This window comes from Mustelus asterias, chromosome 23, assembly GCF_964213995.1.
Source record: "Mustelus asterias chromosome 23, sMusAst1.hap1.1, whole genome shotgun sequence".
In the NCBI taxonomy this organism is placed as follows: domain Eukaryota; kingdom Metazoa; phylum Chordata; class Chondrichthyes; order Carcharhiniformes; family Triakidae; genus Mustelus; species Mustelus asterias.
Window position 1 is genome coordinate 45,222,470 of NC_135823.1, and position 23,745 is coordinate 45,246,214.

The 23,745-nt window shown below is 44.9% G+C and overlaps 1 protein-coding gene across 1 annotated transcript in view; it reads left to right on the forward strand.

Moving 5' to 3' along the window:
- arhgdig (Rho GDP dissociation inhibitor (GDI) gamma) overlaps nt 1-23,745 on the forward strand; it is a 67,989-nt gene that overhangs the window by 25,270 nt on the left and 18,974 nt on the right. The window contains exons 2-3 of the mRNA XM_078239821.1: nt 419-595; nt 19,018-19,101. Coding sequence (XP_078095947.1) covers nt 419-595; nt 19,018-19,101 — 261 coding nt within the window. The remainder of the gene's footprint in view (nt 1-418; nt 596-19,017; nt 19,102-23,745) is intronic.

Here is a 23,745-nt window from a genome sequence, read left to right on the forward strand (position 1 = left end):
TAGAAATGTAAATGGTGAAATCCAATTACTATTTCAGTTTGTCTCTGAAGTCATTTTTTTGACATTAGGAGGTGTGAAATTCCATCGGAGGTTTGGCTTGGCATGTCCTAATTGTAAGCCACATTGGAAACTTCTAGAAACTGACCAACCTGTGATACCAGGTGCGTCAGGTGACCTTGCCATCTTAATTCAGCACCTTTACTTTCTTTCAAAAAGTCCTTTTAAAGCAGTTCAATATGTACCTGAGCAGCTAATGAAATTAAGGATTAATATCAACAATCATCACGTCATTGTGACAAGATTAATATTATGACTGATATCCTCACTATGTGTCATTGGAATTTTTAATTCAATTTATCAAGAGGTATATTCAAAACCAACTATTGCAGCTGATCTAAATACTCATTTTCTTTCTCAGATATTATGTCAGACAAGGATGCAGAGCTATATCCTGTCGAAGCGGATGCCTTAGTTGACTCAAACTACAAAGCACCAGCACAGAAGACACTTAAAGAAATTCAGGAGATGGACAATGATGACGAGAGTTTGAATAAATACAAACAAGCTCTTCTTGGCTGTGGGCCTCTGGACTTAGGTTGGTATTTAGCAGATATTTATGTACTAGGTTATGTGACAGTTAAAGGGATGGTGGTCATATTTCCTGTCTTTAAACAGCCTTGAAGTAATGATAGTATTAAATGCACTAGTATGCAAAAACAATGGCATTTGCAAAACAGATGCGATGCCTAGAAGATGTAGAACAGGCGGAAAAGGCTATGCTATATTGCTGAATCATGGAGTCGACTCAATAATAAATATCCTCAGTCAAATAGAATAACTGGAATCATGAATTTATAAACAGCATTTGCTGGAAATGTAAGTACAGGGTCTGAAAAGAGAGAAAGTCGCTTCATGTTTTCAGATGGAAACATTTCATTAGCAATTAACAAAAGCATCCTTATACCAGGAATCTTTCCTACCATGCCACTGACCCCCTCTCCCATTCCCTCGTACTCCCAAAACTCTGGGACTGTACCTTCCTCAGAGTGGCAATCAGTATCAGGTTTCCACTCCATGACCAATTACTTAGGTGAAATTTCTTCTGTGCCTGTCTCACCCAAACTTCCAACTCAGACCAAGTGAGGTCAAACAGCGCGGCAGTCCTTGAGTCCCAGAATCGGGAGGGTGTCTGTAATTGGAACAGGGGTGGGGGTTTGGACCTGCCAGGGTAAAGGGTGTCAGGTCAGACCCATAGGGGTAGGGCCTGCAAAGGAGAGGGGCCTGCAAGGGGAGGGGCTAGGTTTTCTTACGGGGAGTGGGAGGGAGGTGGGGAAATACTGTGGGGAGTTTAGTTGAGAGAGGATGTGGTGGGGGAGTCCCATTTGGGAGAGTAGTTGTGGGGCGGAGGGTATCCCTTGGGGTGGGTAGTCAAAGGTTTTGTTTCAGTTGAAGTTTTGTTGGTTTTATAAGCTTTTATTTACAGAGCAGATGGGTAATCTACATCTAATAAGCTGGATCGGAGGGGGTGGGTGGGGGAGAGGTTAACAAGACTTGTTTAAGGCTTGCAGTGGAGAGAGAGAATGGGGAGAGGGGATTAGGTGATCATCATCCATTTTAAGAACAGGAGGTAGGAAGGAGAATACAGCCTTTCATCTTACATCTTCCCACCTTCTCAGTGGTTGTGCCTGAGCGGTAGAAAGTATGGGGGAGAATTTACATGCAGTCTTTCTGAACAGCCACCGTAACGTTGGTGGAAGACTCATCAAAAATCTACATTTGCCCCAAACGTTTCGGCAGGCCATCAGGAGAACAGCTGCAAAGATTCACCCCATGAAGAAATTATAGCTACTATCTTAGAAGGTCTTGTAGCTCAATGGGTAGCATCCCTGTCTCTGAGGCAGAGGTTCCAGGTTCAAGTCCCATCCCAGGACTTGATGGCCAAGGAAGGAGCATTCATAACACAGTCAAACAGGTTGAGTGTCAACCTGCAAATCCTTCCAACATGCCAACCACTGGTGGTAAGAGTGGGAGAGACTCCTGTTCAGCCACGCTTGTGCCATCCCTCGCAAGCTCCTGGTGACAGACTAATGACCTGTTCCGGGAATTACTAGCTATGGAAACAGCTGAAAGTCTGCCTTAGTGCACCACGAGGTGTGGGGAAGAGAATTGGATGTAAATTTGACATCACTACTAATCCAGTTTCTGTCGTGACTCCTGAGTTTAATTTAAAGTTTGCTCTGTACTATATATATTTTTTAATGGCTTAGATATAATTCAGGCCTCACCCCTCCCTCTCTCTTTGTAACTTCCTCCAGGCCAATGATCACCTGAAATCCTGAGTTCCTCCAATTCTGACACCTTGTGTATCCGAGATTTTCATTAAAGTAAAGTAAAGTTTATTTATTAGTCACAAGTAAGGCTTACATTAACACTGCAGTGAAGTTACTGTGAAATTCCCCTAGTCGCCACACTCCGACGCCTGTTATTATTCCACCATTAGGTGCTCATGTCTTCAATTGTCCAGAGCAGGAGTGGGAAACCTTTCAGGAGTTGTTTGCCAAGTCTTCACATTTATTCACTCCAATGGAAGGTTTTGAGTGAGATTGTCTGGCCTCTCATGATGTTGGAATCTTCCGGTCCTGCCGAAGGTGACCCCCCCCCCCCCCCCCACCCCGCCCCCCACTCCCCTCCACCCCAACCATGGCGGGTTCCCGGTGGCGGGTCTGTCAAGCCACACAAAACGCTGTAGACATTGGCGGGACTGAAAGATCCCGCTGGCAGCCAATGGAGAGCCTCTGCCACCACTGGAATACACACCGCTGGGGGGACGGGGGGGGGGGGGGGGGGGGCGGGGGGTGTGGAATCCTGCCCTTTGTGTGCCAGTAATACACTTTAACATTTATATGGCCTTTATATATAGTTAAACTATTAGTATATGTGAAGTAAATAAGGTTCATAAAATGTTTAAGAAACTTCATTTAAAATTAATAAAAGCAAATTACTGTGGGTGTTGGAATCTGAAACCAAAAGAGTAAATGCTGGAAAATCTCAGCAGGTCTGGCAGTATCTGTAGGGAGAGGAAAGAGCTGACATTTTGTGTCCAGATGACCATTAGGTCATTGGGCCTGGGAGGTCTTTCTTTGGTCATTTCTTAGACAAAGGGTCATCTGGACTCGAAACATCAGCTCTTTTCTCTCCCTACAGATGCTGCCAGACCTGCTGAGATTTTCCAGCATTTTCTCTTTTGGTTTCATTTAAAATTAACCTAAAGTGCAAGGCCTTACCAGTTTAATGTGATCCTTACCCTTGCTTTCCCTGGCTGAGTTTTCCAGTGTATTTGGATACTTTAGGCTGCACACAGGGTTCTGAGTGATCAGTTGTTGACCAGGTCTGGGGGGGACAGAGGACTGACTGCATGTGTGAAAATACCTGTTCACACAGGTCTGTGGATCCAAAAGGCCAAAGCACAATTTTCTTTCTTCACTGGTGTGGACATTCAGCAGGATCAGAATACAGGCCTCCGGGTCTCTCTCAGTAGCTTCGAATGCACTCCGCAGATCTCTAAACTATGATGGCCGGAATTCCGCTTCATCAGGAAAGGATTTTCCGTGCTTCGCTTGAAAATGTCGTTGAACGTTTTCACAATGGAACAGCAAGAAATGACCTTCTTTTGAATAAGTCTAAATGTGTCTGTCCAAGAAGGCTGAAATGAATAAGGACCTAAACTTTGGTTATCTTTGGTTATCTTGTCAAATGAATCCCTCAATTTGCAAACACGGTGCTCAGATCCACATTACATGATACTGGTGTAAAGCAGCAAATTGGAATTTTGAAATATCTCAGTCATGAATAAAACACGAGCATTTACAATTAAAATTCTTTTATCAACATAACATACCTTCTCGGGATCGGTAAATGACAAAATATTAGACATAGAACCTTTTCTCCCGTCAACTGGACTAGCAACGTGAGTGCCGCTCAAAATCATCTCACATGCCACTCTTGGCACATGTGCCAAAGGTTGCCAATCCCTGGTCTAGAGTCTAAGAAATCCTTCCTTAAACATCTTACCTCTCTACATCTCTCCGTCTTTAAGATGCTCCTTAAAATCTACTTCCTTCACCAAGTTTCTGGTCACCTGTCCAAGATCTCCTTTTCTGGCTCAGAGGTAAATTGTAAACTTTCCTGTGAAGCACATGGTGATGTTTTAAGCACATTGAAGACTTAAAATTTATTTCTTAGTGTCACGCGTAGGCTGACATTAACAGTGCAATAAAGTTACTGTGAAAATTCCCTGGTCGCCACACTCTGGGGTCTGTTCGGGTACACTGAGGGAGAATTTAGCCTGGCCAATGCACCTCACCAGCATGTCTTTCGGATTGTGGGAAGAAACCCACACAGACACAGGGAGAACTTGCAGATTCTACACAGACAGTCAACCCAAGCTGGGAATTGAACCCGGGCCTCTGGCGCTGTGAGGTAGCAGTGCTAACCACTGTGCCACCCTATATAAATACAAGTTGTTATTCATTTCTTTCACCATTAAACTGACTGTCTAGCTCCACGACAGTTTTTAGGTTGCTACCTGAAATTATAGTAGGTATTTGATATGAAGGTATGTGTTTCAGACATCGAATCATTCAGTCTGGAGGGTGTGGAAGGACCTGTATGCGCAGAAAATAAAGGAAATTGGCTCATATTTCAAATCCTCTTAATAGCAACCAAAGTAAAACATTCTGCCTTCACTTTTCTTTTTTCCGTGGAAATGGAGAGTCTGTGAAAAAGTTAACCAGTATCCCAAAATTCCAGCTGTTTAAAGCAAGAGTAACGCTGGCCATAAATGCTCGGTCCAGAGCTGCAGCTTAAATCATAGCCGTCCTGTCATAGAATCATAGAAACCCTACAGTGCAGAAGGAGGCCATTCGGCCCATCGAGTCTGCACCGACCACAATCCCACCCAGGCCCTACCCCCACATATTTTACCCACTAATCCCTCTAACCTACGCATCCCAGGACTCTAAGGGGCAATTTTTTTTTTTAACCTGGCCAATTAACCTAACCCGCACATCTTTGGACTGTGGGAGGAAACCGGAGCACACCCACGCAGACACGAGGAGAATGTGCAAACTCCACACAGACAGTGACCCGAGCCGGGAATCGAACCCGGGACCCTGGAGCTGTGAAGCAGCAGTGCTAACCACTGTGCTACCGTGCCGCCCTGTCAAATCTCAGTCCATGCGTCTATTTATTTCTCGGATATTATGATACAGTTTTATCATAAAATACATTCAACATTTCTATTTAATGAATTTTATGACTTTCTGGGTTTTTCAAAATAATTATGTAGTTCAAGACCAGCAGATTATAGATCCAATTTCCTCACAGAGTGAGTGAATTTACAACAAAGTTGCTCCCAAAATGTTACATTCAAACAGAATTATGAATTATAGACAATTTCAGCAATTTAAGTCATAAAAATGCACAAATAGACACTAAATGGGGGCTGTGTTAATAAGATATCCTTGTTTTTAAAAAGAAAATTGCCCCATCCTTAAAATTACAAAGTCAATGTTCAGATTGGACCGGGCAAACCCAATTCTATTCCTTCCTTGCTCCAAAACCCAAATTCAAAATCCAACTGAATCCAAATCATGGTTCCCACAAGAGAGATAAATGAGATCCAAGCTGTCAGTTAAGGCAGTGCACCCCATCTTGGGCTTGAACTGATGCTTAAAAGTGCATAGTTTTTTGGGGTTAATTGATGACTATCAGGGTTTAAACAAGTCCGGAGGCACCAGTACAGACGTCTGCATGTTTGGCACTCAAATGCTGATCAGAAGCAATTTTCATGAAGCAGTATACACGGTCTTCACTTCCACTGAAGGTGTGCAGTGTGCTGGTTGACTTACAGCAGTAAGTTCCAGGGTGGCTCAGTGTCCAAGGAAGGCACAGCTCTCACACATGGCACTGGAGATCCTACTAGAGGAGATCCAAAGAATGAAAGATGTCCTGTATCCGCACGGAGGGAGAAGTCCATCATGTCTTCCTATCCTTCCTGTCCTTCTCTCCTCTGCAGTCTTCATGTCCTCCTCTCGTTCCTCTGTAGACCAAGGCAGACCATTGGGAAGAAACCCATGATCCAACATTCCTTTTCTCATGGTGATTTTTAGAAGGTAGAGTAACATAGGACTTACTCTTTCTAGGTGCAGTTCTCAGAGAATTTTCTGAATAAATGTTGATAAAGTGTTGGTGAAGCCTTGACAATGTATCCAGAAAGTTTCCTGATGGGCGGGATTTTCAATGCCACCCGTGGTGTGTGTCACAGAGGTGGACCACCATTGGCTGGTGCAGAATCTTCTGGTCCCGTTGCTATCAATGGGGTTTCCCATTGTATGCATCCCTGCCAATGTGAAACCCGCAGCGGGCACTTACTGTCAGTGGGAACAGCCAGAAAATTCTGGCTGGTGGGCAAAATCTTACCAAAAAAGGGCCGAATGTTGTTTCTGGTGATAAAACCAGCATGTTTCTCGCCAGAGAAACCACTTGGTTTTCTCTCCAGACCTTAAGACACTCTGCGAAAACAAAATCAAGCGGGCGTGTTTCTTACCACCATGCAGGGGGGTAGGGTGAGCCCGGCTGCACTAAGTTTGGGGCGTCATGTTTAAAGGGCACCCTGATCAGAACAAGAATAAACCTCCCCTGCCCCACCCCCCACCCCCTCCAGCCCACCATGGAAGCCTCAGGGGCTCACCTCCTCAGACCCACCCCATTGGAGCTGGCATTCAACTCTGCCCCTCCCCCCCACCCATCATCAGCTTCTTCCCGCCCGACACCCTCATAGTCGGAGCTAACACCCAACTACTCCCCTCCAGCAAACAGCCATTGGCAGCAACCCTGGCTCTCCCATCCACTCTGGTCTACCACCACCTATAAATGAATCTCCACTCCCCCACCTCCAGTGAGGTGCCTGCTGGGGTTTGCCCCTTGGCACAGTTGGCACTGCCAAGGTGCCATGGTGCCAACCTGTGCCAAGGGGGCATTGACCGGGCACTCCCTGGCCATGTCCCTCTCCCCCGGGGGCTATACTCACTTTTCTGCCCCCGGGGACACACCCATGACAGGTTCATGTCCAGGTGAACCTGTTGTAAATGGTGCCGAATATACGGTGTGGGGGGAGTCACTATCTGGCGAGGGAGCATATTATTCATATTCAAATATATTAAATGTAATGGGCGTGACATTGCCAGCGAGGAGCAGGGAAGATCCAAAATCGCATTCTCGCCAGCGAGATCTGCGACTTCTGGATCTTGAGCCCCCGATGACATTCCCGCAGACAGCGGGAGTGGCCTCAAGATTACCCCCATAGGCTTTGAAAAGTCCTTTTCAAAGCTGCAGCAGCAAGTGAACAATTTATGACTTCAAGTAATTTTTGAAATCCTCATCAGTAACTTGGTTACTCCTATTCACCTGGTTACTGCAAGCAGAGGGCATTAGGTCAAGCAGCATCCTCCAAAATTGCACCAAAAGTGGGTTAAACTGCTGCTTCAGCTCGGAAGACCCCCATCTTGGCCTGTGCTGAAAGAAGTCACCAAACTTTGTGTAATGACTTCAGTCAGGCCATTGGGGTTGACCTATTGGAGTATGAACTCCCTGATTAAGGAGTCAATTGATGGGTCAATCAGGAAGTCTTTGCCTTGTACTGAACCGGGAGAGTCAGTTCCTCTGGCACTCCCGAAGGTAACTGCTAACTGATAGCACCCTGTGTACTGCTGTTAGAGTTTGTCAATAAAGGGATTTTGTTGAAGGGACTTCTGCCTCTGCAGACTTGTTACACTTTGGCCCTCAGTTTTCAGACAGATACCTTATTCCATTTAGTTTTAATATAAAATGGTTTAAAGAAGTGTAGCCTCAAACAATGTGAACACTGCCTTTGTATATGGTATGTTACATTGTCGTGCATTGTCTGACTTGAATCTCACTGCAGTGACATAATGTTAAAATCAAGCTCAATTATGACTCTCTGCTTGTTCAGATATCCTGATCTGCCTCCTTTGTCTTCTGCTTGTTTAGACTGAGGTACTTACAGTTTGGATCAATATCAAATGGAACATTACAGCTTTCTTTTTGCATGTCTATTTACAAATTATTGATAAGTAACTCATGCAAACCAAGGATGAAGGGTTGAGAGATATTGGACCAAAGATTCTCTGCAATAATTAAGTCTGGACTCCAACAATACTGGTAATACCAGTAATCCCACTCACCACCGGAATTTGTGTGGTTACTAATAGTTGTAATGGATGGAATTTAATATGGGTGATGGGAATTTGGGACGAGAGGTAGGAGTCACTTCTCTCTGAGAGACACAATCCTGGATTATGTTGGGCCTCCCACATCATCATCAAACTGGACAGTCATTATTCCATTCTTGGCATCTTGGCAAGAGATGTCAACATAAACTTCTATTTATTATTGGATATTTCTCAATGGACTTCCTCAAATACACGTACATTCATAATGAAGGCCCTCGAGCAACCACAAGGGCCCATCATGCTGCCACTGGTATCCATCCAGGGAGGATGGTGGAACTCCTGCCCTCCTGAACTGTGAGGCTGAGAGGATGGCAGCTCTCCTGTACCAGCGCCACTGAGAGCACTGGTCACTGCCAGTACTACATCCAAACCTGCAGGAGGAATCAGCCATAGATCCGAGATTGAGGTAAGTGAGGCGAGGATGAAGATTGCAGGGAGGGGGTGGCGGGTGAGGGGTTGGGGAGATCAGAAGCAAAGGCAGGAGCGTGCCTTTCAGAGGACACCCCCTTCCCCAACGCCGCATCGCTCTATCAGACACAGAGTGCCTGTGAATAAGGGGCCCCTGCAGGTAGGCTGCTGGCAAATCCAGTAGGGTTGCTGGGCATCCTCCCGAGATGGATACCAGTGGCAGCATGATGAGGCTCTTGTGGTTGCTCAAGGGCCTTCATTATGAATGTACGTGTATTTGAGGAAGTCCATTGAGAAATATCCAATAATAAATAGAAGTTTATGTTGACATCTCTTGCCAAGATGCCAAGAATGAAATAATGACTGTCCAGTTTGATGATCACAATATAAAACTGAGCAATCAAGTCGTATTACAGCTGGAAGGATAATGGGTCTGGGAAGATCATTTTGTAAACTTGTTGGGAGCTTTGTGGAGAGTGATAGAGAGAGTGGAACAGGATCGTGTGGAGAGAGAGAGAGAGGAACGAGATTGTGTGTTGAGTGAACAGAACAGGATTGTATAGAGAGAGAGAGAGAATGGAACAGGATTGTGTGGAGAGTGACAGAGAGAGTGGAACAGGATCGTGTGGAGAGAGGAACAGGATTGTGTGGAGAGGGACAGAATGGAACAGAATGAGAGAGAGAATGGAACAGGATAGCTTAGAGAGAGAGAGAATGGAAAAGGATCTTGTGAAGAGAGACAGCAGAACAGGATTGTGTGGAGAGGGAGAGAATGGAACAGGTTAATGAGAGAGAGAATGGAACAGGATAACGTACAGGGAAAGAATGGGACAGGATAATGTGGAGAGAGAAAATGGAATAGGATTGTGCAGAGTGAGAGAGAGACTGGAACTGGATTGTGCAGAGAGGGAGAGGGTAGTGTGGAGAAAGAGAATGGAGCAGGATAGTGTGGATAGTGTGGAGAGAGAGAATGGAACAGGATTGTGGAGAGAGAGAATGGAGCAGGATTGTGTAGAGAGGGAGAGAATGGAACAGGATAGTGTGGAGAAAGAGAGAATGGAACAGTATAGTGTGAAGAGAGAGAATGGAGCAGGATAGTGTGGAGAAAGAGAGAGTGGAAGAGGATATGGAGGGAGCAGTTACTGTGCTGAATTTAGAGAATCAGTCATTCCTATTTAGAACATCAATTCTATGGGTTGTCAGAATATGAAAATGTAATTTGAGATGAAATGATCTGACACTGATTTCTCCTCTAAGGATCATTTGAACAAATTTATGTTAATATTTTAATTAGACCCATTTTCAGCACTCTTTTGAAAATGATCTGTTCAGTTTATCCAGCTCTTTTAACAAAGAGTAAAATTTAGTCACAAGGTCAGTTTCCATTGTCCAAAAAGCATGTGATACTTTTTTTTTGTTTGTTGTGATGTTTTGGAAACCTACCCCAAACATAAGTGTAACTTCTCACTCCGATCAGCAGTCAGCAGTGCTGCCTGTCAAACTACGGGCAAGATTTTCTGTTCAGCCCACTGCGGGAATCAGAAGGGTGGGACAGAAAGTTTGGCAGACCAGTTAACGGTCCATTGACCTCGGGTGGGAATTTCGGGTCTTGGGGCACACGCGACTGGAAAATCCTGCCCACATATGGATATGAGAAATGTTCCTCTGTTACTTACCCAGCCCAACCTCCCTGACAACCATTAACAAGATAAGGTTTATAGTAGTATCTCTGTAATGGGTACACCAATACTGGAGACCATTTACGTCTTGACTCAAGCACCCAGAAATTTAGCATACATTGTGATCTTAACTGGCAAGTTAATTCTTCGTTTATTCAGTTCCCGAAGACTCTTCTGAACAGGTTTTTTTAACTTGCAAATTACACTTCTGGATTGAAGAAATGGATTTTCCACTCAGAATCCCCTCTATTCCTTTGCTCTGAAGAAGGTGAGGATTTGGAAGATTATAATTTGGAGGCACGAATAAGGTGTCGTAAAGAACATAACTTATTGAATTCCTTTACCCGAGTTTTATATTTTAAAATGGACACAAACCCCTGAAGATGGCTGAGAATGCGTCATCAATGGAGACGGGAGAGGTTCCGGAGGATTGGAGGATTGCGGATGTGGTTCCGTTATTCAAGAAAGGGAGTAGAGATAGCCCGGGAAATTATAGACCAGTGAGTCTAACCTCAGTGGTTGGTAAGTTGATGGAGATCCTGAGAGGCAGGATTTATGAACATCTGGAAAGGAATAGTATGATCAGAAATAGCCAGCACGGCTTTGTCCAAGGCAGATCATGCCTTATGAGCCTAATTGAATTTTTTGAAGATGTAACTAGACACATAGACGAGAGAAGAGCGGTAGATGTAGTTTATATGGATTTCAGCAAGGCGTTTGATAAGGTGCCCCATGCAAGACGTATTGAGAAAGTGAAGGGGCATAGGTTACAAGGGGACATTGCCTTGTGGATTCAGAACTGGCTTGCCCACAGAAGGCAAAGAGTGGTTGTAGATGGGTCTTTTTTAGCATGGAGGTCAGTCACCAGTGGAGTGCCCCAGGGATCTGTTCTGGGACCCTTGCTCTTTGTGATTTTTATAAATGACCTGGATGAGGAAGTGGAAGGATGGGTTGGCAAATTTGCTGATGACACAAAGGTTGGTGGTGTTGTGGATAGTGTAGAGGGATGTCAGCAGTTGCAACGAGACATAGATAAGATGCAAGACTCGGCAGAGAAGTGGCAGATGGACTTCAACCCAGATATGTGTGTGGTGGTGCATTTTGGCAGGTCGAATAGGATGAAAAAATATAATATTAAGAACAAAGAACAAAGAACAAAGAACAATACAGCACAGGAACAGGCCCTTCGGCCCTCCAAGCCCGCGCCGCTCCCCGGTCCAGGATTGAATCCTGAATCCAGGATCCCCACCCAATTTTCCAGCCTATCTACATACCAATATCCTATCCACCGAGCTGTCCCTCACAGCTACGATGCTTTGTTCATTACAACCTATTAACTCACCCCCACCCCCCCATTCCAGACCATGTGATCTCCAGGGAGAGGCGAAAACCCAGAGTGAAAAACCCCAGGGCCAATATGGGGAAAAAAAAATCTGGGAAATTCCTCTCCGACCCCCTGAGGCGATCGAAACGAGTCCAGGAGATCACAATGGCCCCGATCGGAAAATGCTTCCCAACCCTAGTCATTTCCACTTCCACGAACACCATATGAATCCCCTGCCCCCGAGACAGGTTCCCAACTATCCGCAGTCTCACTCTGTACTGGCACCAGCAAGATGATCGTAGAATGAAGCCTTGAAACGAGAAACCAGGAACAATTAGCCCGCGCCGCTCCCTGGTCCAAACTAGATCACTCTTTTGTATCCCTCCATTCCCACTCCGTTCATATAGCTGTCTAGATAAGTCTTAAACGTTCCCAGTGTGTCCGCCTCCACCACCTTGCCCGGCAACACATTCCAGGCCCCCACGACCCTCTGTGTGAAATATGTCCTTCTGATATCTGTGTTAAACCTCCCCCCCTTCACCTTGAACCTATGACCCCTCGTGAACATCACCACCGACCCGGGGAAAAGCTTCCCACCGTTCACCCTATCTATGCCTTTCATAATTTTATACACCTCTATTAAGTCTCCCCTCATCCTCCGTCTTTCCAAGGAGAACAACCCCAGTTTCCCCAATCTCTCCTCATAACCAAGCCCCTCCATACCAGGCAACATCCTGGTAAACCTCCTCTGTACTCTCTCCAAAGCCTCCACGTCCTTCTGGTAGTGTGGCGACCAGAACTGGACGCAGTATTCCAAATGCGGCCGAACCAACGTTCTATACATCTGCAACATCAGACCCCAACTTTTATACTCTATGCCCCGTCCTATAAAGGCAAGCATGCCATATGCCTTCTTCACCACCTTCTCCACCTGTGACGTCACCTTCAAAGATCTGTGGACTTGCACACCCAGGTCCCTCTGCGTCTCTACACCCTTTATGGTTCTTCCATTTATCGTGTAGCTCCTCCCTACATTATTCCCACCAAAATGCATCACTTCGCATTTATCAGGATTGAACTCCATCTGCCATTTCCTTGCCCAAATTTCCAGCCTATCTATATCCTTCTGTAGCCTCTGACAATGTTCCTCACTATCTGCAAGTCCTGCCAGTTTTGTGTCGTCCGCAAACTTACTGATCACCCCAGTTACTCCTTCTTCCAGATCATTTATATAAATCACAAACAGCAGAGGTCCCAATACAGAGCCCTGCGGTACACCACTAGTCACAGGCCTCCAGCCGGAAAAAGACCCTTCCACTACCACCCTCTGTCTTCTGTGACCAAGCCAGTTCTCCACCCATCTAGCCACCTCCCCCTTTATCCCATGGGATCCAATTAAGGGTAAGACACCTGGCAGTGTGGAAGATCAGAAGGATCTTGGGGTCCGGGTTCATAGGACGCTCAAAGCAGCGACGCAGATAGAGACTGTGGTTAAGAAGGCATATGGAATACAGGCCTTCATCAATAGAGGACTTGAGTTTAGAAATCGGGAGATAATGCTGCAGCTGTATAGGACCCTGGTCAGACCCCACCTGGAGTACTGTGCCCAGTTCTGGTCGCCTCATTACAGAAAGGATGTGGAAGCCATAGAAAGGGTGCAGAGGAAATTTACAAGGATGTTACCTGGATTAGGTGGCATGCCTTATGAGGATAGGTTGAGAGAGGTTGGTCTTTTCTCCTTGGAGAAGCGAAGGATGAGAGTTGATCTGATAGAGGTGTATAAGATGTTGAGAGGTATTGATAGTGTGGATTCTCAGAGGCTTTTACTCAGGGCTGAAATGGTTGCCACAAGAGGTCACAGGTTTAGGGTGCTGGGAAGTAGGTACAGAGGAGATGTTCGGGGTAAGTTTTTCACTCAGAGGGTGGTGGGTGCGTGGAATCGGCTGCCGGTAGTGGTGGTGGAGGCGGATTCGATAGGGTCTTTTAAGAGACTTTTGGATAAGTTCATGGAAGTTAGTAAGATAGAGGGTTATAGGTAAGCCTAGTAGGTAGGGACATGTTCGGTGCAACTTGTGGGCCGAAGGGCCTGTTTGTGCTGTAGCTTTTCTATCTTCTATGTTCTAATGTACAGTTGGCCACTGACAGGAATGGCTGTTGGGTGTTTCTCAAAGGGACAATGGAACCCCTCCCATGTTTCCAGACAAGAATCCAAAGACTGATTACCTCAAAGACCCTGAGTGTAATTGTCTAGACTGACTAGTGTAGTCCAGTTTACTTTTGGAATCCTCAAAGAAGGGGCTAAGAGGTTTGCCTGCTGCCTGTCTGTGTGCGTGTTTCTGCTTGTGTGCGTGTGTTCATGTGTGTGTGCGTGTGTTCATGTGTGTGTGCGTGTGCTGCAAGCAATTCGTAATGGCCCGCAATGCTCCATCTATGCCATGCAAAGTATGAACTGTTCCATGTACCATTTTATTCATATTTACATACTAATGGACTCAATTCTTACTTCTAATCCATATGAATGTAGATGCATGTGTTTTATCATTTCTCCTTACCTTTTTAATCGTTAATAAACTTACTCTAGTTTAACTCAGAAAGCCAGGTTAAATTGGCAATTTTTCAAACATAACTATTGGATGTAGAAAAATATCCAAGGGAACCTTGTTAGATTAAAACTTGTTGCTACCAACAAAGGGGCGGCAAGGTGGCACAGTGGTTAGCACTGCTGCCTCACAGCGCCGAGGACCCGGGTTCGATTCCCGGCTTGGGACACTGTCTGTGCGGAGTCTGCACTGTCTGCCTGGGTTTACTCCGGGTGCTCCGGTTTCCTCCCACAATCTAAAAGACATGCTGGTTAGGGTGCATTAGCCATGCTAAATTCTCCCTCGGTGTACCCGAACAGGCGCTGGAGTGTGGCGACTGGAGGATTTTCACAGTAACTCCATTGCAGTGTTGGTGTAAGCCTACTTGTGACTAATAAAGTAACTTTACTTTTTACTAGCAGAGGGTGGGTTGAATAAAGACAGGGAGCCAATCATCCCTCCTCACCCGGTTTCGGAACAATTTGGGGGCTATCCCAGCCGGATGGTGACAAATTGAGGGGTCTCGCTCAGATCAACAAATTTGGGGAATCTCATCTGGGGCTGGTTGTAACTCTATGCCTGTCAGTGCCTCAAAAGAACCTTCTCCCGAAGGTTATCATGAGGCCCTTACAAATGTTGGCCGACCATTCACAGCTTACTTCCATTCGCAGAATGCAGTCTGTGACAATGAAAGAAACCTCTGCCCTGAGTTTTTTAGGCCACTTGCAGGCAGCCTTGGGAAACCTTGTTTGATTAAGTCAGACAGCAGAACCTGCCGCTATGATGTATTGTGTCCCAATTCGACCCAGTCAAATCTTGGAAGCCCTGAGAATTGTCTTTGTTCAGGTTGACTCTCAAAGCAGCTCATGAAGAAACAATAGCTGCTGCTTGTTCTGATCCTTGGCCTCATTAGCAATAATTGCCTCCAGTTATCCCATTTTATTTTAGATGCTATGCGGAGAAACTTAATTGGTTTTAAGAATCAGTCCTCTCACATTTTTACCATTAATTTTATAATTATGTTCTATAATTTCATCTGGTCACTTATCTTGCCCCTATTCCTTCTCATCTCATACCTTTTATTTCCCAGGTCCTTCACCCAGTGTTATAAAGCCTTACCTACGGCCCTGTTTATTTGCTTCACTAGAACCTTATCCCATTTCACTTCAGATGGAGCCTGTTGTTAATGATACAGATCTTTGCTTGTGCAGAACTTATGCCAGTGTCCCGTGAAATGGAACCATCCTTTTCTCATTCAATTTTTTGCTGAAGAAATATTTGCTTTTCATGATCACTCCAATGAAGTATTTTTAAAGCGTAGCCACTGTTGAAATCCAGGAAACATGACAATTTATGCACAGCTATATTGATATTTTTCTCTCCTCAGCCTTTTCCCTCCTGCTTCTTCTAGTCACTCCTGCTGGGAGTATCAAAGTTTAATTAAATGATTACACAATTACAAACATTCATGCTTTAAATAAGATTGAAGGGGTTTCTCCAAATATATCATACACAAAGTGTGATTTCACTAATCATAGAATCCCTACAGTGCAGAAGGAGGCCATTCGGCCCATCGGGTCTGCACCAACAACAATCCCATGTATTCCCTGTAACCCCCAAGTACTTACCCTGCTAGTCCCCCGACACTAAGGGACAATATAGCAAGGCCAATCAACCTAACCCGCACATTTGTGGGAGGGAACCGGAGCACCCAGAGGAAACCCACACAGACACGTGGAGAATGTGCAGACTCCGCACAGACACCCAAGGTCGGAATTGAACCCGGATACCTGGCACTGTAAGGCAACAGTGCTAACCACTGTGCCACCGTGCCACCCCTATGCTAGCTGGTTCTGCGTATCTTGCCCTTTAGAGGAATAGTAGAAAGAGGATGAGGTGATTGACAGTCTGGTGCACCCAGAATTTCCTTGGATCTTCTAAACAGCAGCTGAAGCTTCAGCAGAAGATTGGTAGAAACTGGAAGGGATCTCTACTGATCTTCTGCTGAGATTATGGCCGACAGTCAGGATAACCCCAGAGGAAATTACCCTTAATGGTGGCGATACATCTGTTCCAGAGCTGCTGATTCTCCAATTTGCATGCAGGTTGGAGGAGGAGAATGAACACAGTGGTTACGATTTCTAATGAAATGTTCTATATGAGTACTCCTGAGTTGCTAAGGATTTCTTGCATTACCTAAAGCCATGCCGCATTACAGCAGCATGGTAGCACAGTGATTAGCACTGCTGCCTCACAGCACCAGAGACCTGGGTTCGATTCCAGGTTTGGGTCACTGTCTGTGCAGAGTCTGCACATTCTCCCCATGCCTGTGTGGGTTTCCTCCGGGTGCTCCAGTTTCCTCCCACAGCCTGGAAGACATGCTGGTTAGGTGCATTGACCATGCTAAGTTCTCCCTCAGTGTACACAAACAGGCGCCAGAGTGTGGCGACTAGGGGATTTTCACAGTAACTTCATTGCAGTGTTAATGTAGGCCTACTTGTGACACTAATAAATAAACTTTAACTTAAGCCCAGCTCTCACTGTTCATTTGCTGTTGTGTTTGACGAGACATTCTGGTGTACATCAGGAGGGGAGACATTCTGGAGCTCTTGATGAAGATTTCACCAACATTCTTTTAACATTTTACCCAGAAACATGCACAGCTTCATGAAAATTGCTTCTAATCACGATAGAGTGCCGAAGCTGCAGGGTGTCTGTTTTAGTGCCTCCAGGCATGACAATCATTAATTAGGCCCAGAATTGTGGGAAGGAAGCAGACTTTCAAACAGACAGGTCTTGTTAGCATACCACTCGCTTAGCTGTGTTTTCATCCTTTCCCCAAAGTAAACCTCATGTCTTTTAGCGTGAAATTATCTGCTGCCCCTTTGATCGATTGATCAACACACATGGATCTTTTGTGTTTTAGTTGTACGGTTTTGTGTCAAAAACCTGGTCGAATACTTGCCACAATTTCTCTGCAGGCTTACTCATAAAGGTTCAGCCCGGTTTACCGTGGTCCATTTATTTCTTTGACGTTTGCCTTGCTTAAGTTTCAGGTTTTGGCAGGCAATTTCCATCTCCCTACCAAATCCAATAGCAATTCAATCATAGTGTGTTTACTGTTCTGCAGAATGCTCCTTTATTGTCGGGTTGTTGACTAATTCGGATTCATTACTCATCATTAAACCTAATAATAATAATTTCCTTTTGCAAAACAGAAGACAGGAATAAGTCTAAACACTTCAGAGGCATTAACTTGCTTACTGTACCTGAGGCTTGTTCTCGAATAAAGAGGGGCCTCATTAGAAGCAACTTCAGAATGGGATGGGGACGGATGAATTCCATCTTGAACTTTATCAAAATGGCTGGACAGGCAGTCTGGTTTATACACCGCTTGATTTTTCTTTTCCCCTGAGCTAATTCCCATAGTGACAGGTGATTTTGTTGGATGGGTTGGTAATATTCCTAAAATAAAATGTTTAGCAGCAGCCACTCCCATTGTGGAAAGGTCGTTTGCTGGGAATTTCCTTGTGAGATCTTCCAATTAACGGCCTGTGCTTTGGTCTGCAGCAACTCGGGATAGGTGTGTAAACCAATTTTCTGCAGTTGTAATGTGTCTGATTGAGAGACCAATTATACAGATTACACAGTAAGGCATCTGGATAATTCTAAGACTAACAGTTGGGAAAGTAAGAGAAAAATGGAGGAATAGAATAAAGTCTTGATATTACCTTTAGGAAGAAAACTAAAATAGCATAAATGAAGATTGAAATAATACCTCTGTGGCCAGTGTCCCTTCACCAAATTTAGATTTATATACATAGTGAGCAACACTCAGACAGGTACTTCCTTGTACAGAGTATAAACCCAGAGTGCCAGTAACCCTGACACTTGACGTTACGTAGACATGTAGGGCTCCCTGACTGGACAAGCCATTTCTGCCTTAATCCGGAAGTTCATATTCTAAGAGGTCCACATTGTGGGCCTCACTAAAGTCGTTACAAAGATGTTTTGTCTGAGCTACAGTTATATTCAAGGAGGAATTGGGCGGGTGAAAATTTAAGATGTTGCATTGGGAGTGGTGGCTTGGTTTACACTGCAATCAATTTTAGTTTCCCAGTGCACTATAAGATGGGCTGCAGATTTGCTAATGCCCGTTTCGCACTTCAGCTGAAGAAAGTTCCACCAATCACTGCTCGTAATTTTCCAGTTCATAGAAACTGCTTAGTCAAAAGTGCAATAAATATGTTGATAGGATGGCGGTTGCTGAACTATTATGCTGAAAAATGCAATAATGTAATAATGGGCGGCATGGTGGCACAATGGTTATCACTGCTGCCTCTTAGCGCCAGGGGCCCGGATTCAATTCCGGCCTTGGGTCACTGTCTGTGCAGCATTTGCATGTTCTCCCCGTGTCTGCGTGAGTTTCCTCCGGGTGCTCTGGTTTCCTCCCACACCCCAAAAATGTGCGGATTAGGTGGATTGGCCATGCTAAAGTTGCCACTTAGTGTCAGGGGGGCTAGCAGGGTAATTACGTGGGGTTACGGGATAGGCCTGGATGGGATTGTTGTCGGTGCAGACGCGATGGGCCAAATGGCCTACTTCTTTGCTGTAGGGATTCTATGAATAAGCTGAAAATATTGCACACTGCTTTTTCTGCTGCATGTAGAAGCCACAGACTTAAAGGTGTTCTGATGGATGTTTACCTTTTGCAGATCCCAGTATACCCAACGTTCAGGTAACAAGATTGACCTTGGTCTGTGCTTCTGCACCTGAGCCCATTTCCATGGATCTAGCAGGTAAGAATTTTTATTTGAACCCTGATCTCTGTAGTCCATTAAGTGTGATAATTCCAGCTGTTCACTTTGATGTTGCCATGAAAATACATCAATTCATAGGAAAGCTACATGTTATACATATCCCTTAGCTGTATTTTATATAATCGGTCCCCAGTTAGACTCCCAGATGGGAACCTAATTTTATTGAGCTCCCAGGTGAGGAGGAATGAGCTGGCTCCCCTTTTTTATTTGCCCCATCTTGGTCGCAACAAGGTTACTTTAAAAAGGATCTCTTCCCCCTCCCCCCATCATTACTTTTTCCCAGTCCAGATGTATTTATTTTTTGGAAGGAGCCAATTCTTGAGGCTTTCTTGAGTCAAAGAGTAAATTTATTAGTCACTAAAACCCAAGAAAAATAATAAAAAGGCAACACGTACAGACATGCACTGATCAGAGGTGAACAGTTCAGAGTCCAAGTAAAAGAAAGAAATACATACGAATCAGTCTTTGGCTTGGCTATGAAGCATCGATGGTGGTATGTTTCGCCCATTACGTTGGGTGATTCTGGTAGAGTTGACTGTGGAAGGTTAGCAGATAGTTTGGAGGCACTGGGTTCTGCAGAGTGGTCTTTGCTGAGCTTTCTTCCAGCAAGAGAGGGAGGGATTTTAACCTGTAACCCGTAGGGGTGACGGACTGTTGTTTCTTCTTATTTCACACACACGCCAACACACCAGCACATTAGTGCCCCAGATCATGCCTATGTCCAGCCTTTCAACACATTTCCCTGTGTCATCCTGAAAGGGAAGTCTTGAACCTAAATTCCACCTTCTGTCTTTCTCAGACCATTTCCACATTCTGAGAGAGAAATCAACAGGGGATGGGTTTGGATGTCCGCCAAGACGTACAATCAGCCTTTGTGTCTCCACAACTACAGGAGACTAAAGTTCAGTGTTTTGCATCTTTCCTATCTCCCTTTCAAATCCTCCTGTTTGAAGACGTCTCTGACACCTTTCAGGTGCCAGCATTCTATGTTCTCTCAGGACTGGTCGATGAAATATAATCCACGCAGCCGCTTTCCAGAAAGTGGCCACTTCACATTATCAGCCATCTTATGTTGAGTGTCTTTGCCTGTATTTCTTTCAAAAACAGATGTGCCTTCCTTACAAAGTTCAATATGGCCCTAAGTAACTTGGATTGCAAAGCACTGCCATAACAATTTCCATTAGTCTGTGCATAATCTGAATGTCAGAGATGTTAGATTTAATTGTTGATTTATCCTGCATTTCACTTATCCTGCTCGGTGTGTTTTTGGTGTGTGGGGGCGGGGGACATGTAAAATAGGGCAGGTGTCCCCCACCACCTTCCCACTCACCCCTATGACTGTGCGGCCAAATTCCCCTCAAATTCGATTTTCAAGTTTACTGACGACACCACCGTAGTGGGTCGGATCTCAAACAATGACTGGACATTGAGATAGAGAATCTGGTGAACTGGTGCGGCAACAATAGTCTCTCCTTCAATGTCAACAAAACGAAGGAGATAGTCATCGACTTCAGGAAGCATAAAGGAGAACACGCCCCTGTCTACATCAGTGGGGACAAAGTAGAAAGGGTCGAGAGCTTCAAGTTTTTAGGTGTCCAGATTACCAACAACCTGTCCTGGTTCCCCCATGCCGACACTATAGTTAAGGAAGCCCACCAACGCCTCTATTTTCTCAGAAGACTAAGGAAATTTGGCATGTCAGCTACGACTCTCACCAACTTTTACAGATGCACCACAGAAAGCATTCTTTCTGGTTGTATCACAGCTTGGTATAGCTCCTGCTCTGCCCAAGACCGCAAGGATCTACAAAAAGTCATGAATGTAGCCCAATCCATCACGCAAACCAGCCTCCCATCCGTTGACTCTGTCTACACTTCCCGCTGCCTCAGCAAAGCAGCCAACATAATTAAAGACCCCACGCACCCCGGACATTCTCTTTTCCACCTTCTTCCTTCGGGAAAAAGATACAAAAGTCTGAGGTCACGTACCAACCGACTCAAGAACAGCTTCTTCCCTGCTGCTGTCAGAGCTTTGAATGGACTTACCTTGCATTAAGTTGATCTTTTTCTACACCCTAGCTATGACTGTAACACTACATTCTAAACACTCTCGATTCCTTCTCTATGATCGGTATGGTTTGTCTGTATAGCGCGAAAAACAATACTTTTCACTGTATGTTAATACATGTGACAATAATAAATCAAATCAAAATCAAATCAAATCAAATCAAAGAAATGATATGCGTGGTGGGCAGGTGCCGATTTCACCATTTAATTAGATAATCAAGGGTTAATTAGATTTGTTACCAGGCCAATTGACCCCAATAATATGCTGCCCACACCATAAAATGGTTGGCATGGACAGATGGGTAGGAGAGAGCAACCCAATTTTTTTCATTTCAAAGGGCGGGAAGGAAGCGGGTACAATCTTCAGGGGCTGCCCTTTGTAGATCACAGGGCAGATCCCCTAAGATAGAACTTCCCTCTTTCTTCCTACTCACCTGCTGGCTTAAACCCACTACTCTCTCTGATCTGCCCAAACCTGCTCAAGATCCTGGACTTAACTGTTTCTGGGGATCCATGGGGCCATCTTCTGCCTCCTCATTACAGCCTGGGTGCTGGCCACTTATGTACTCCTGGCACTGCCAGGACTGATGGGATTGTTGGCCAATCGGACTGTCCAGGAGCTCACACGGGTCTTCTTCCCCAGTGGAGTGGGTTGGCTCCACATTGGCTCTGCTTCATGGTATGGGAGGGGGGAGGTGGGCAGGAGTAGGTGGAAGGGTGAGCTGTCCACCTCCCTATTCAGCCTCTGGTGTTCACCCTTATGAGCCATTGAAATTATGGTTATTTTCTGAACATTAAAAATGACGCATTCTTGAGTTCCCTAACGAGTAAATGCATTGGGTGATGCACTCTTCAAATTTGCAGCCTAGGAAAGCCTTAGACCCCAAATCCATCTCTGGATGACCTAGTTGTAAGTTCAGCAAAAATTCATGTAGACAGGTGAATATGTTTGCCTACAGAATTGAAATTTCACTTGAGACGTTGTGAATCTTTGGAATTATCTAACCAGGGGGATTGTGATCGCTCCAGTTTTGACTGCATTGAATGCTTAGGTAGACAGATCTGTTTTTCTTTCAGGAAATTGAGGGATATGGGGAATAGGTGGGAAAGTGGGGCTGAACACAACCATGACCGTAATGTTGGAGTGAAGAAGTTCCTCCTCATCTCAGTCTTAAATGATTGTCCCTTGTCCTGAGATAGGAAAGGATTCTGCCCGCCCACGCACTCCCCTTTGTGGTGTAGATTCCCCAGGCAGGGGAAACAGCCTTTCAGCATCCACCCTGTCAATCTCCTTCAGAATAATCTGTATCTTAACGAGACCACCGTGAATCGAAACACCTCCCTCCCACACCACTATTTGAACCACATGTTTCATCTCCTACTCTGCTTGACCGTAAGCCAAGTGGAGCAAGGCTCGGGCAACGATACGGAGACTGTTCAATTAATTCAAAAGTAATGAATTGACTGTGATGCACTTTGGGATGTCCTGAGGGTTTGAGTGATACCATATAAATACAAACAGTAACAGAAAGTGCTGGAAAATCACAGCAGGTCTGACAGTATCTGTGGGGGGAGAATAGAGCCAACTTTTCGAGTCTGGGTAACCCTTCTTCAGAGCTGAACAGGGCCAAGGTTTCGAGTCTGGGTGACACTTCAGACGAAGGGTCATCTAGACTCGAAACATTGGCTCTATTCTCTCTCCTCAGATGCTGTCAGACCTGCTGAGATTTTCCAGCATTTTCTGTTTTTGTTTCAGATTCCAGCATCCGCAGGATTTTGCTTTTATCATATAAATACAAGTCCTCTTTCACAAACTCTAACTTGGAACTTTAGAATAATTAATTAGGGCCCACAGATTGATGGAAAGATGATTCCGTCTGTGCATGAAACTAGAAATGTCAGATTAAATGGCAATGAAATGAATCTAGAGGTACAATGAATCTATGTGTCATTGGAGGTGGCAGTCAATGTTGCTGTGAGTGATGGTTTCCAGTAATTGCTTATTTTTTTGTTTGGTATCCGACATGAACAAGTGCGATGGTGAGGTAGATCATTATATAAAGGTCATCCAGTTGCCAGGAATTCCACTTTATCTACGCAACGTCTTCTAGCAATTAGGACTTCAAAGAATTGCTTATTTTTCCATAGGTAATAAATCTTTAGTTGATCATTTTAATGTGGATTTGTCATAATATTGGTGAGTAAATTAAATAATCTGGACAAATCCCATCTAGTGTATTGTAATCGGGTGGGCAAAGTATCGGTGCCTCTGTTTCAGGTTGATGCCAGAGAGAGAGAACAAGACGTCATCCTGTTAGATTCATTGCCAGTGCTCACATGTATGTTCAGTGCAAGTCAAGATGTATTCTTGCCCTGTCTTGACAGAGCCAAGGTTGTGCATAATTGTGTCTATGGCAATCTCTCTGACAACCCTGCTGACAGCATGGGGCTTGAAGTGAATGGTGTACTTGAACTTTTCAGAGGGGCAAACATAGCTTGAGGGGAATGGTGAGTAATCAAAGTCCAACACACTTATAGAGGAACAAAAAAATAAGAA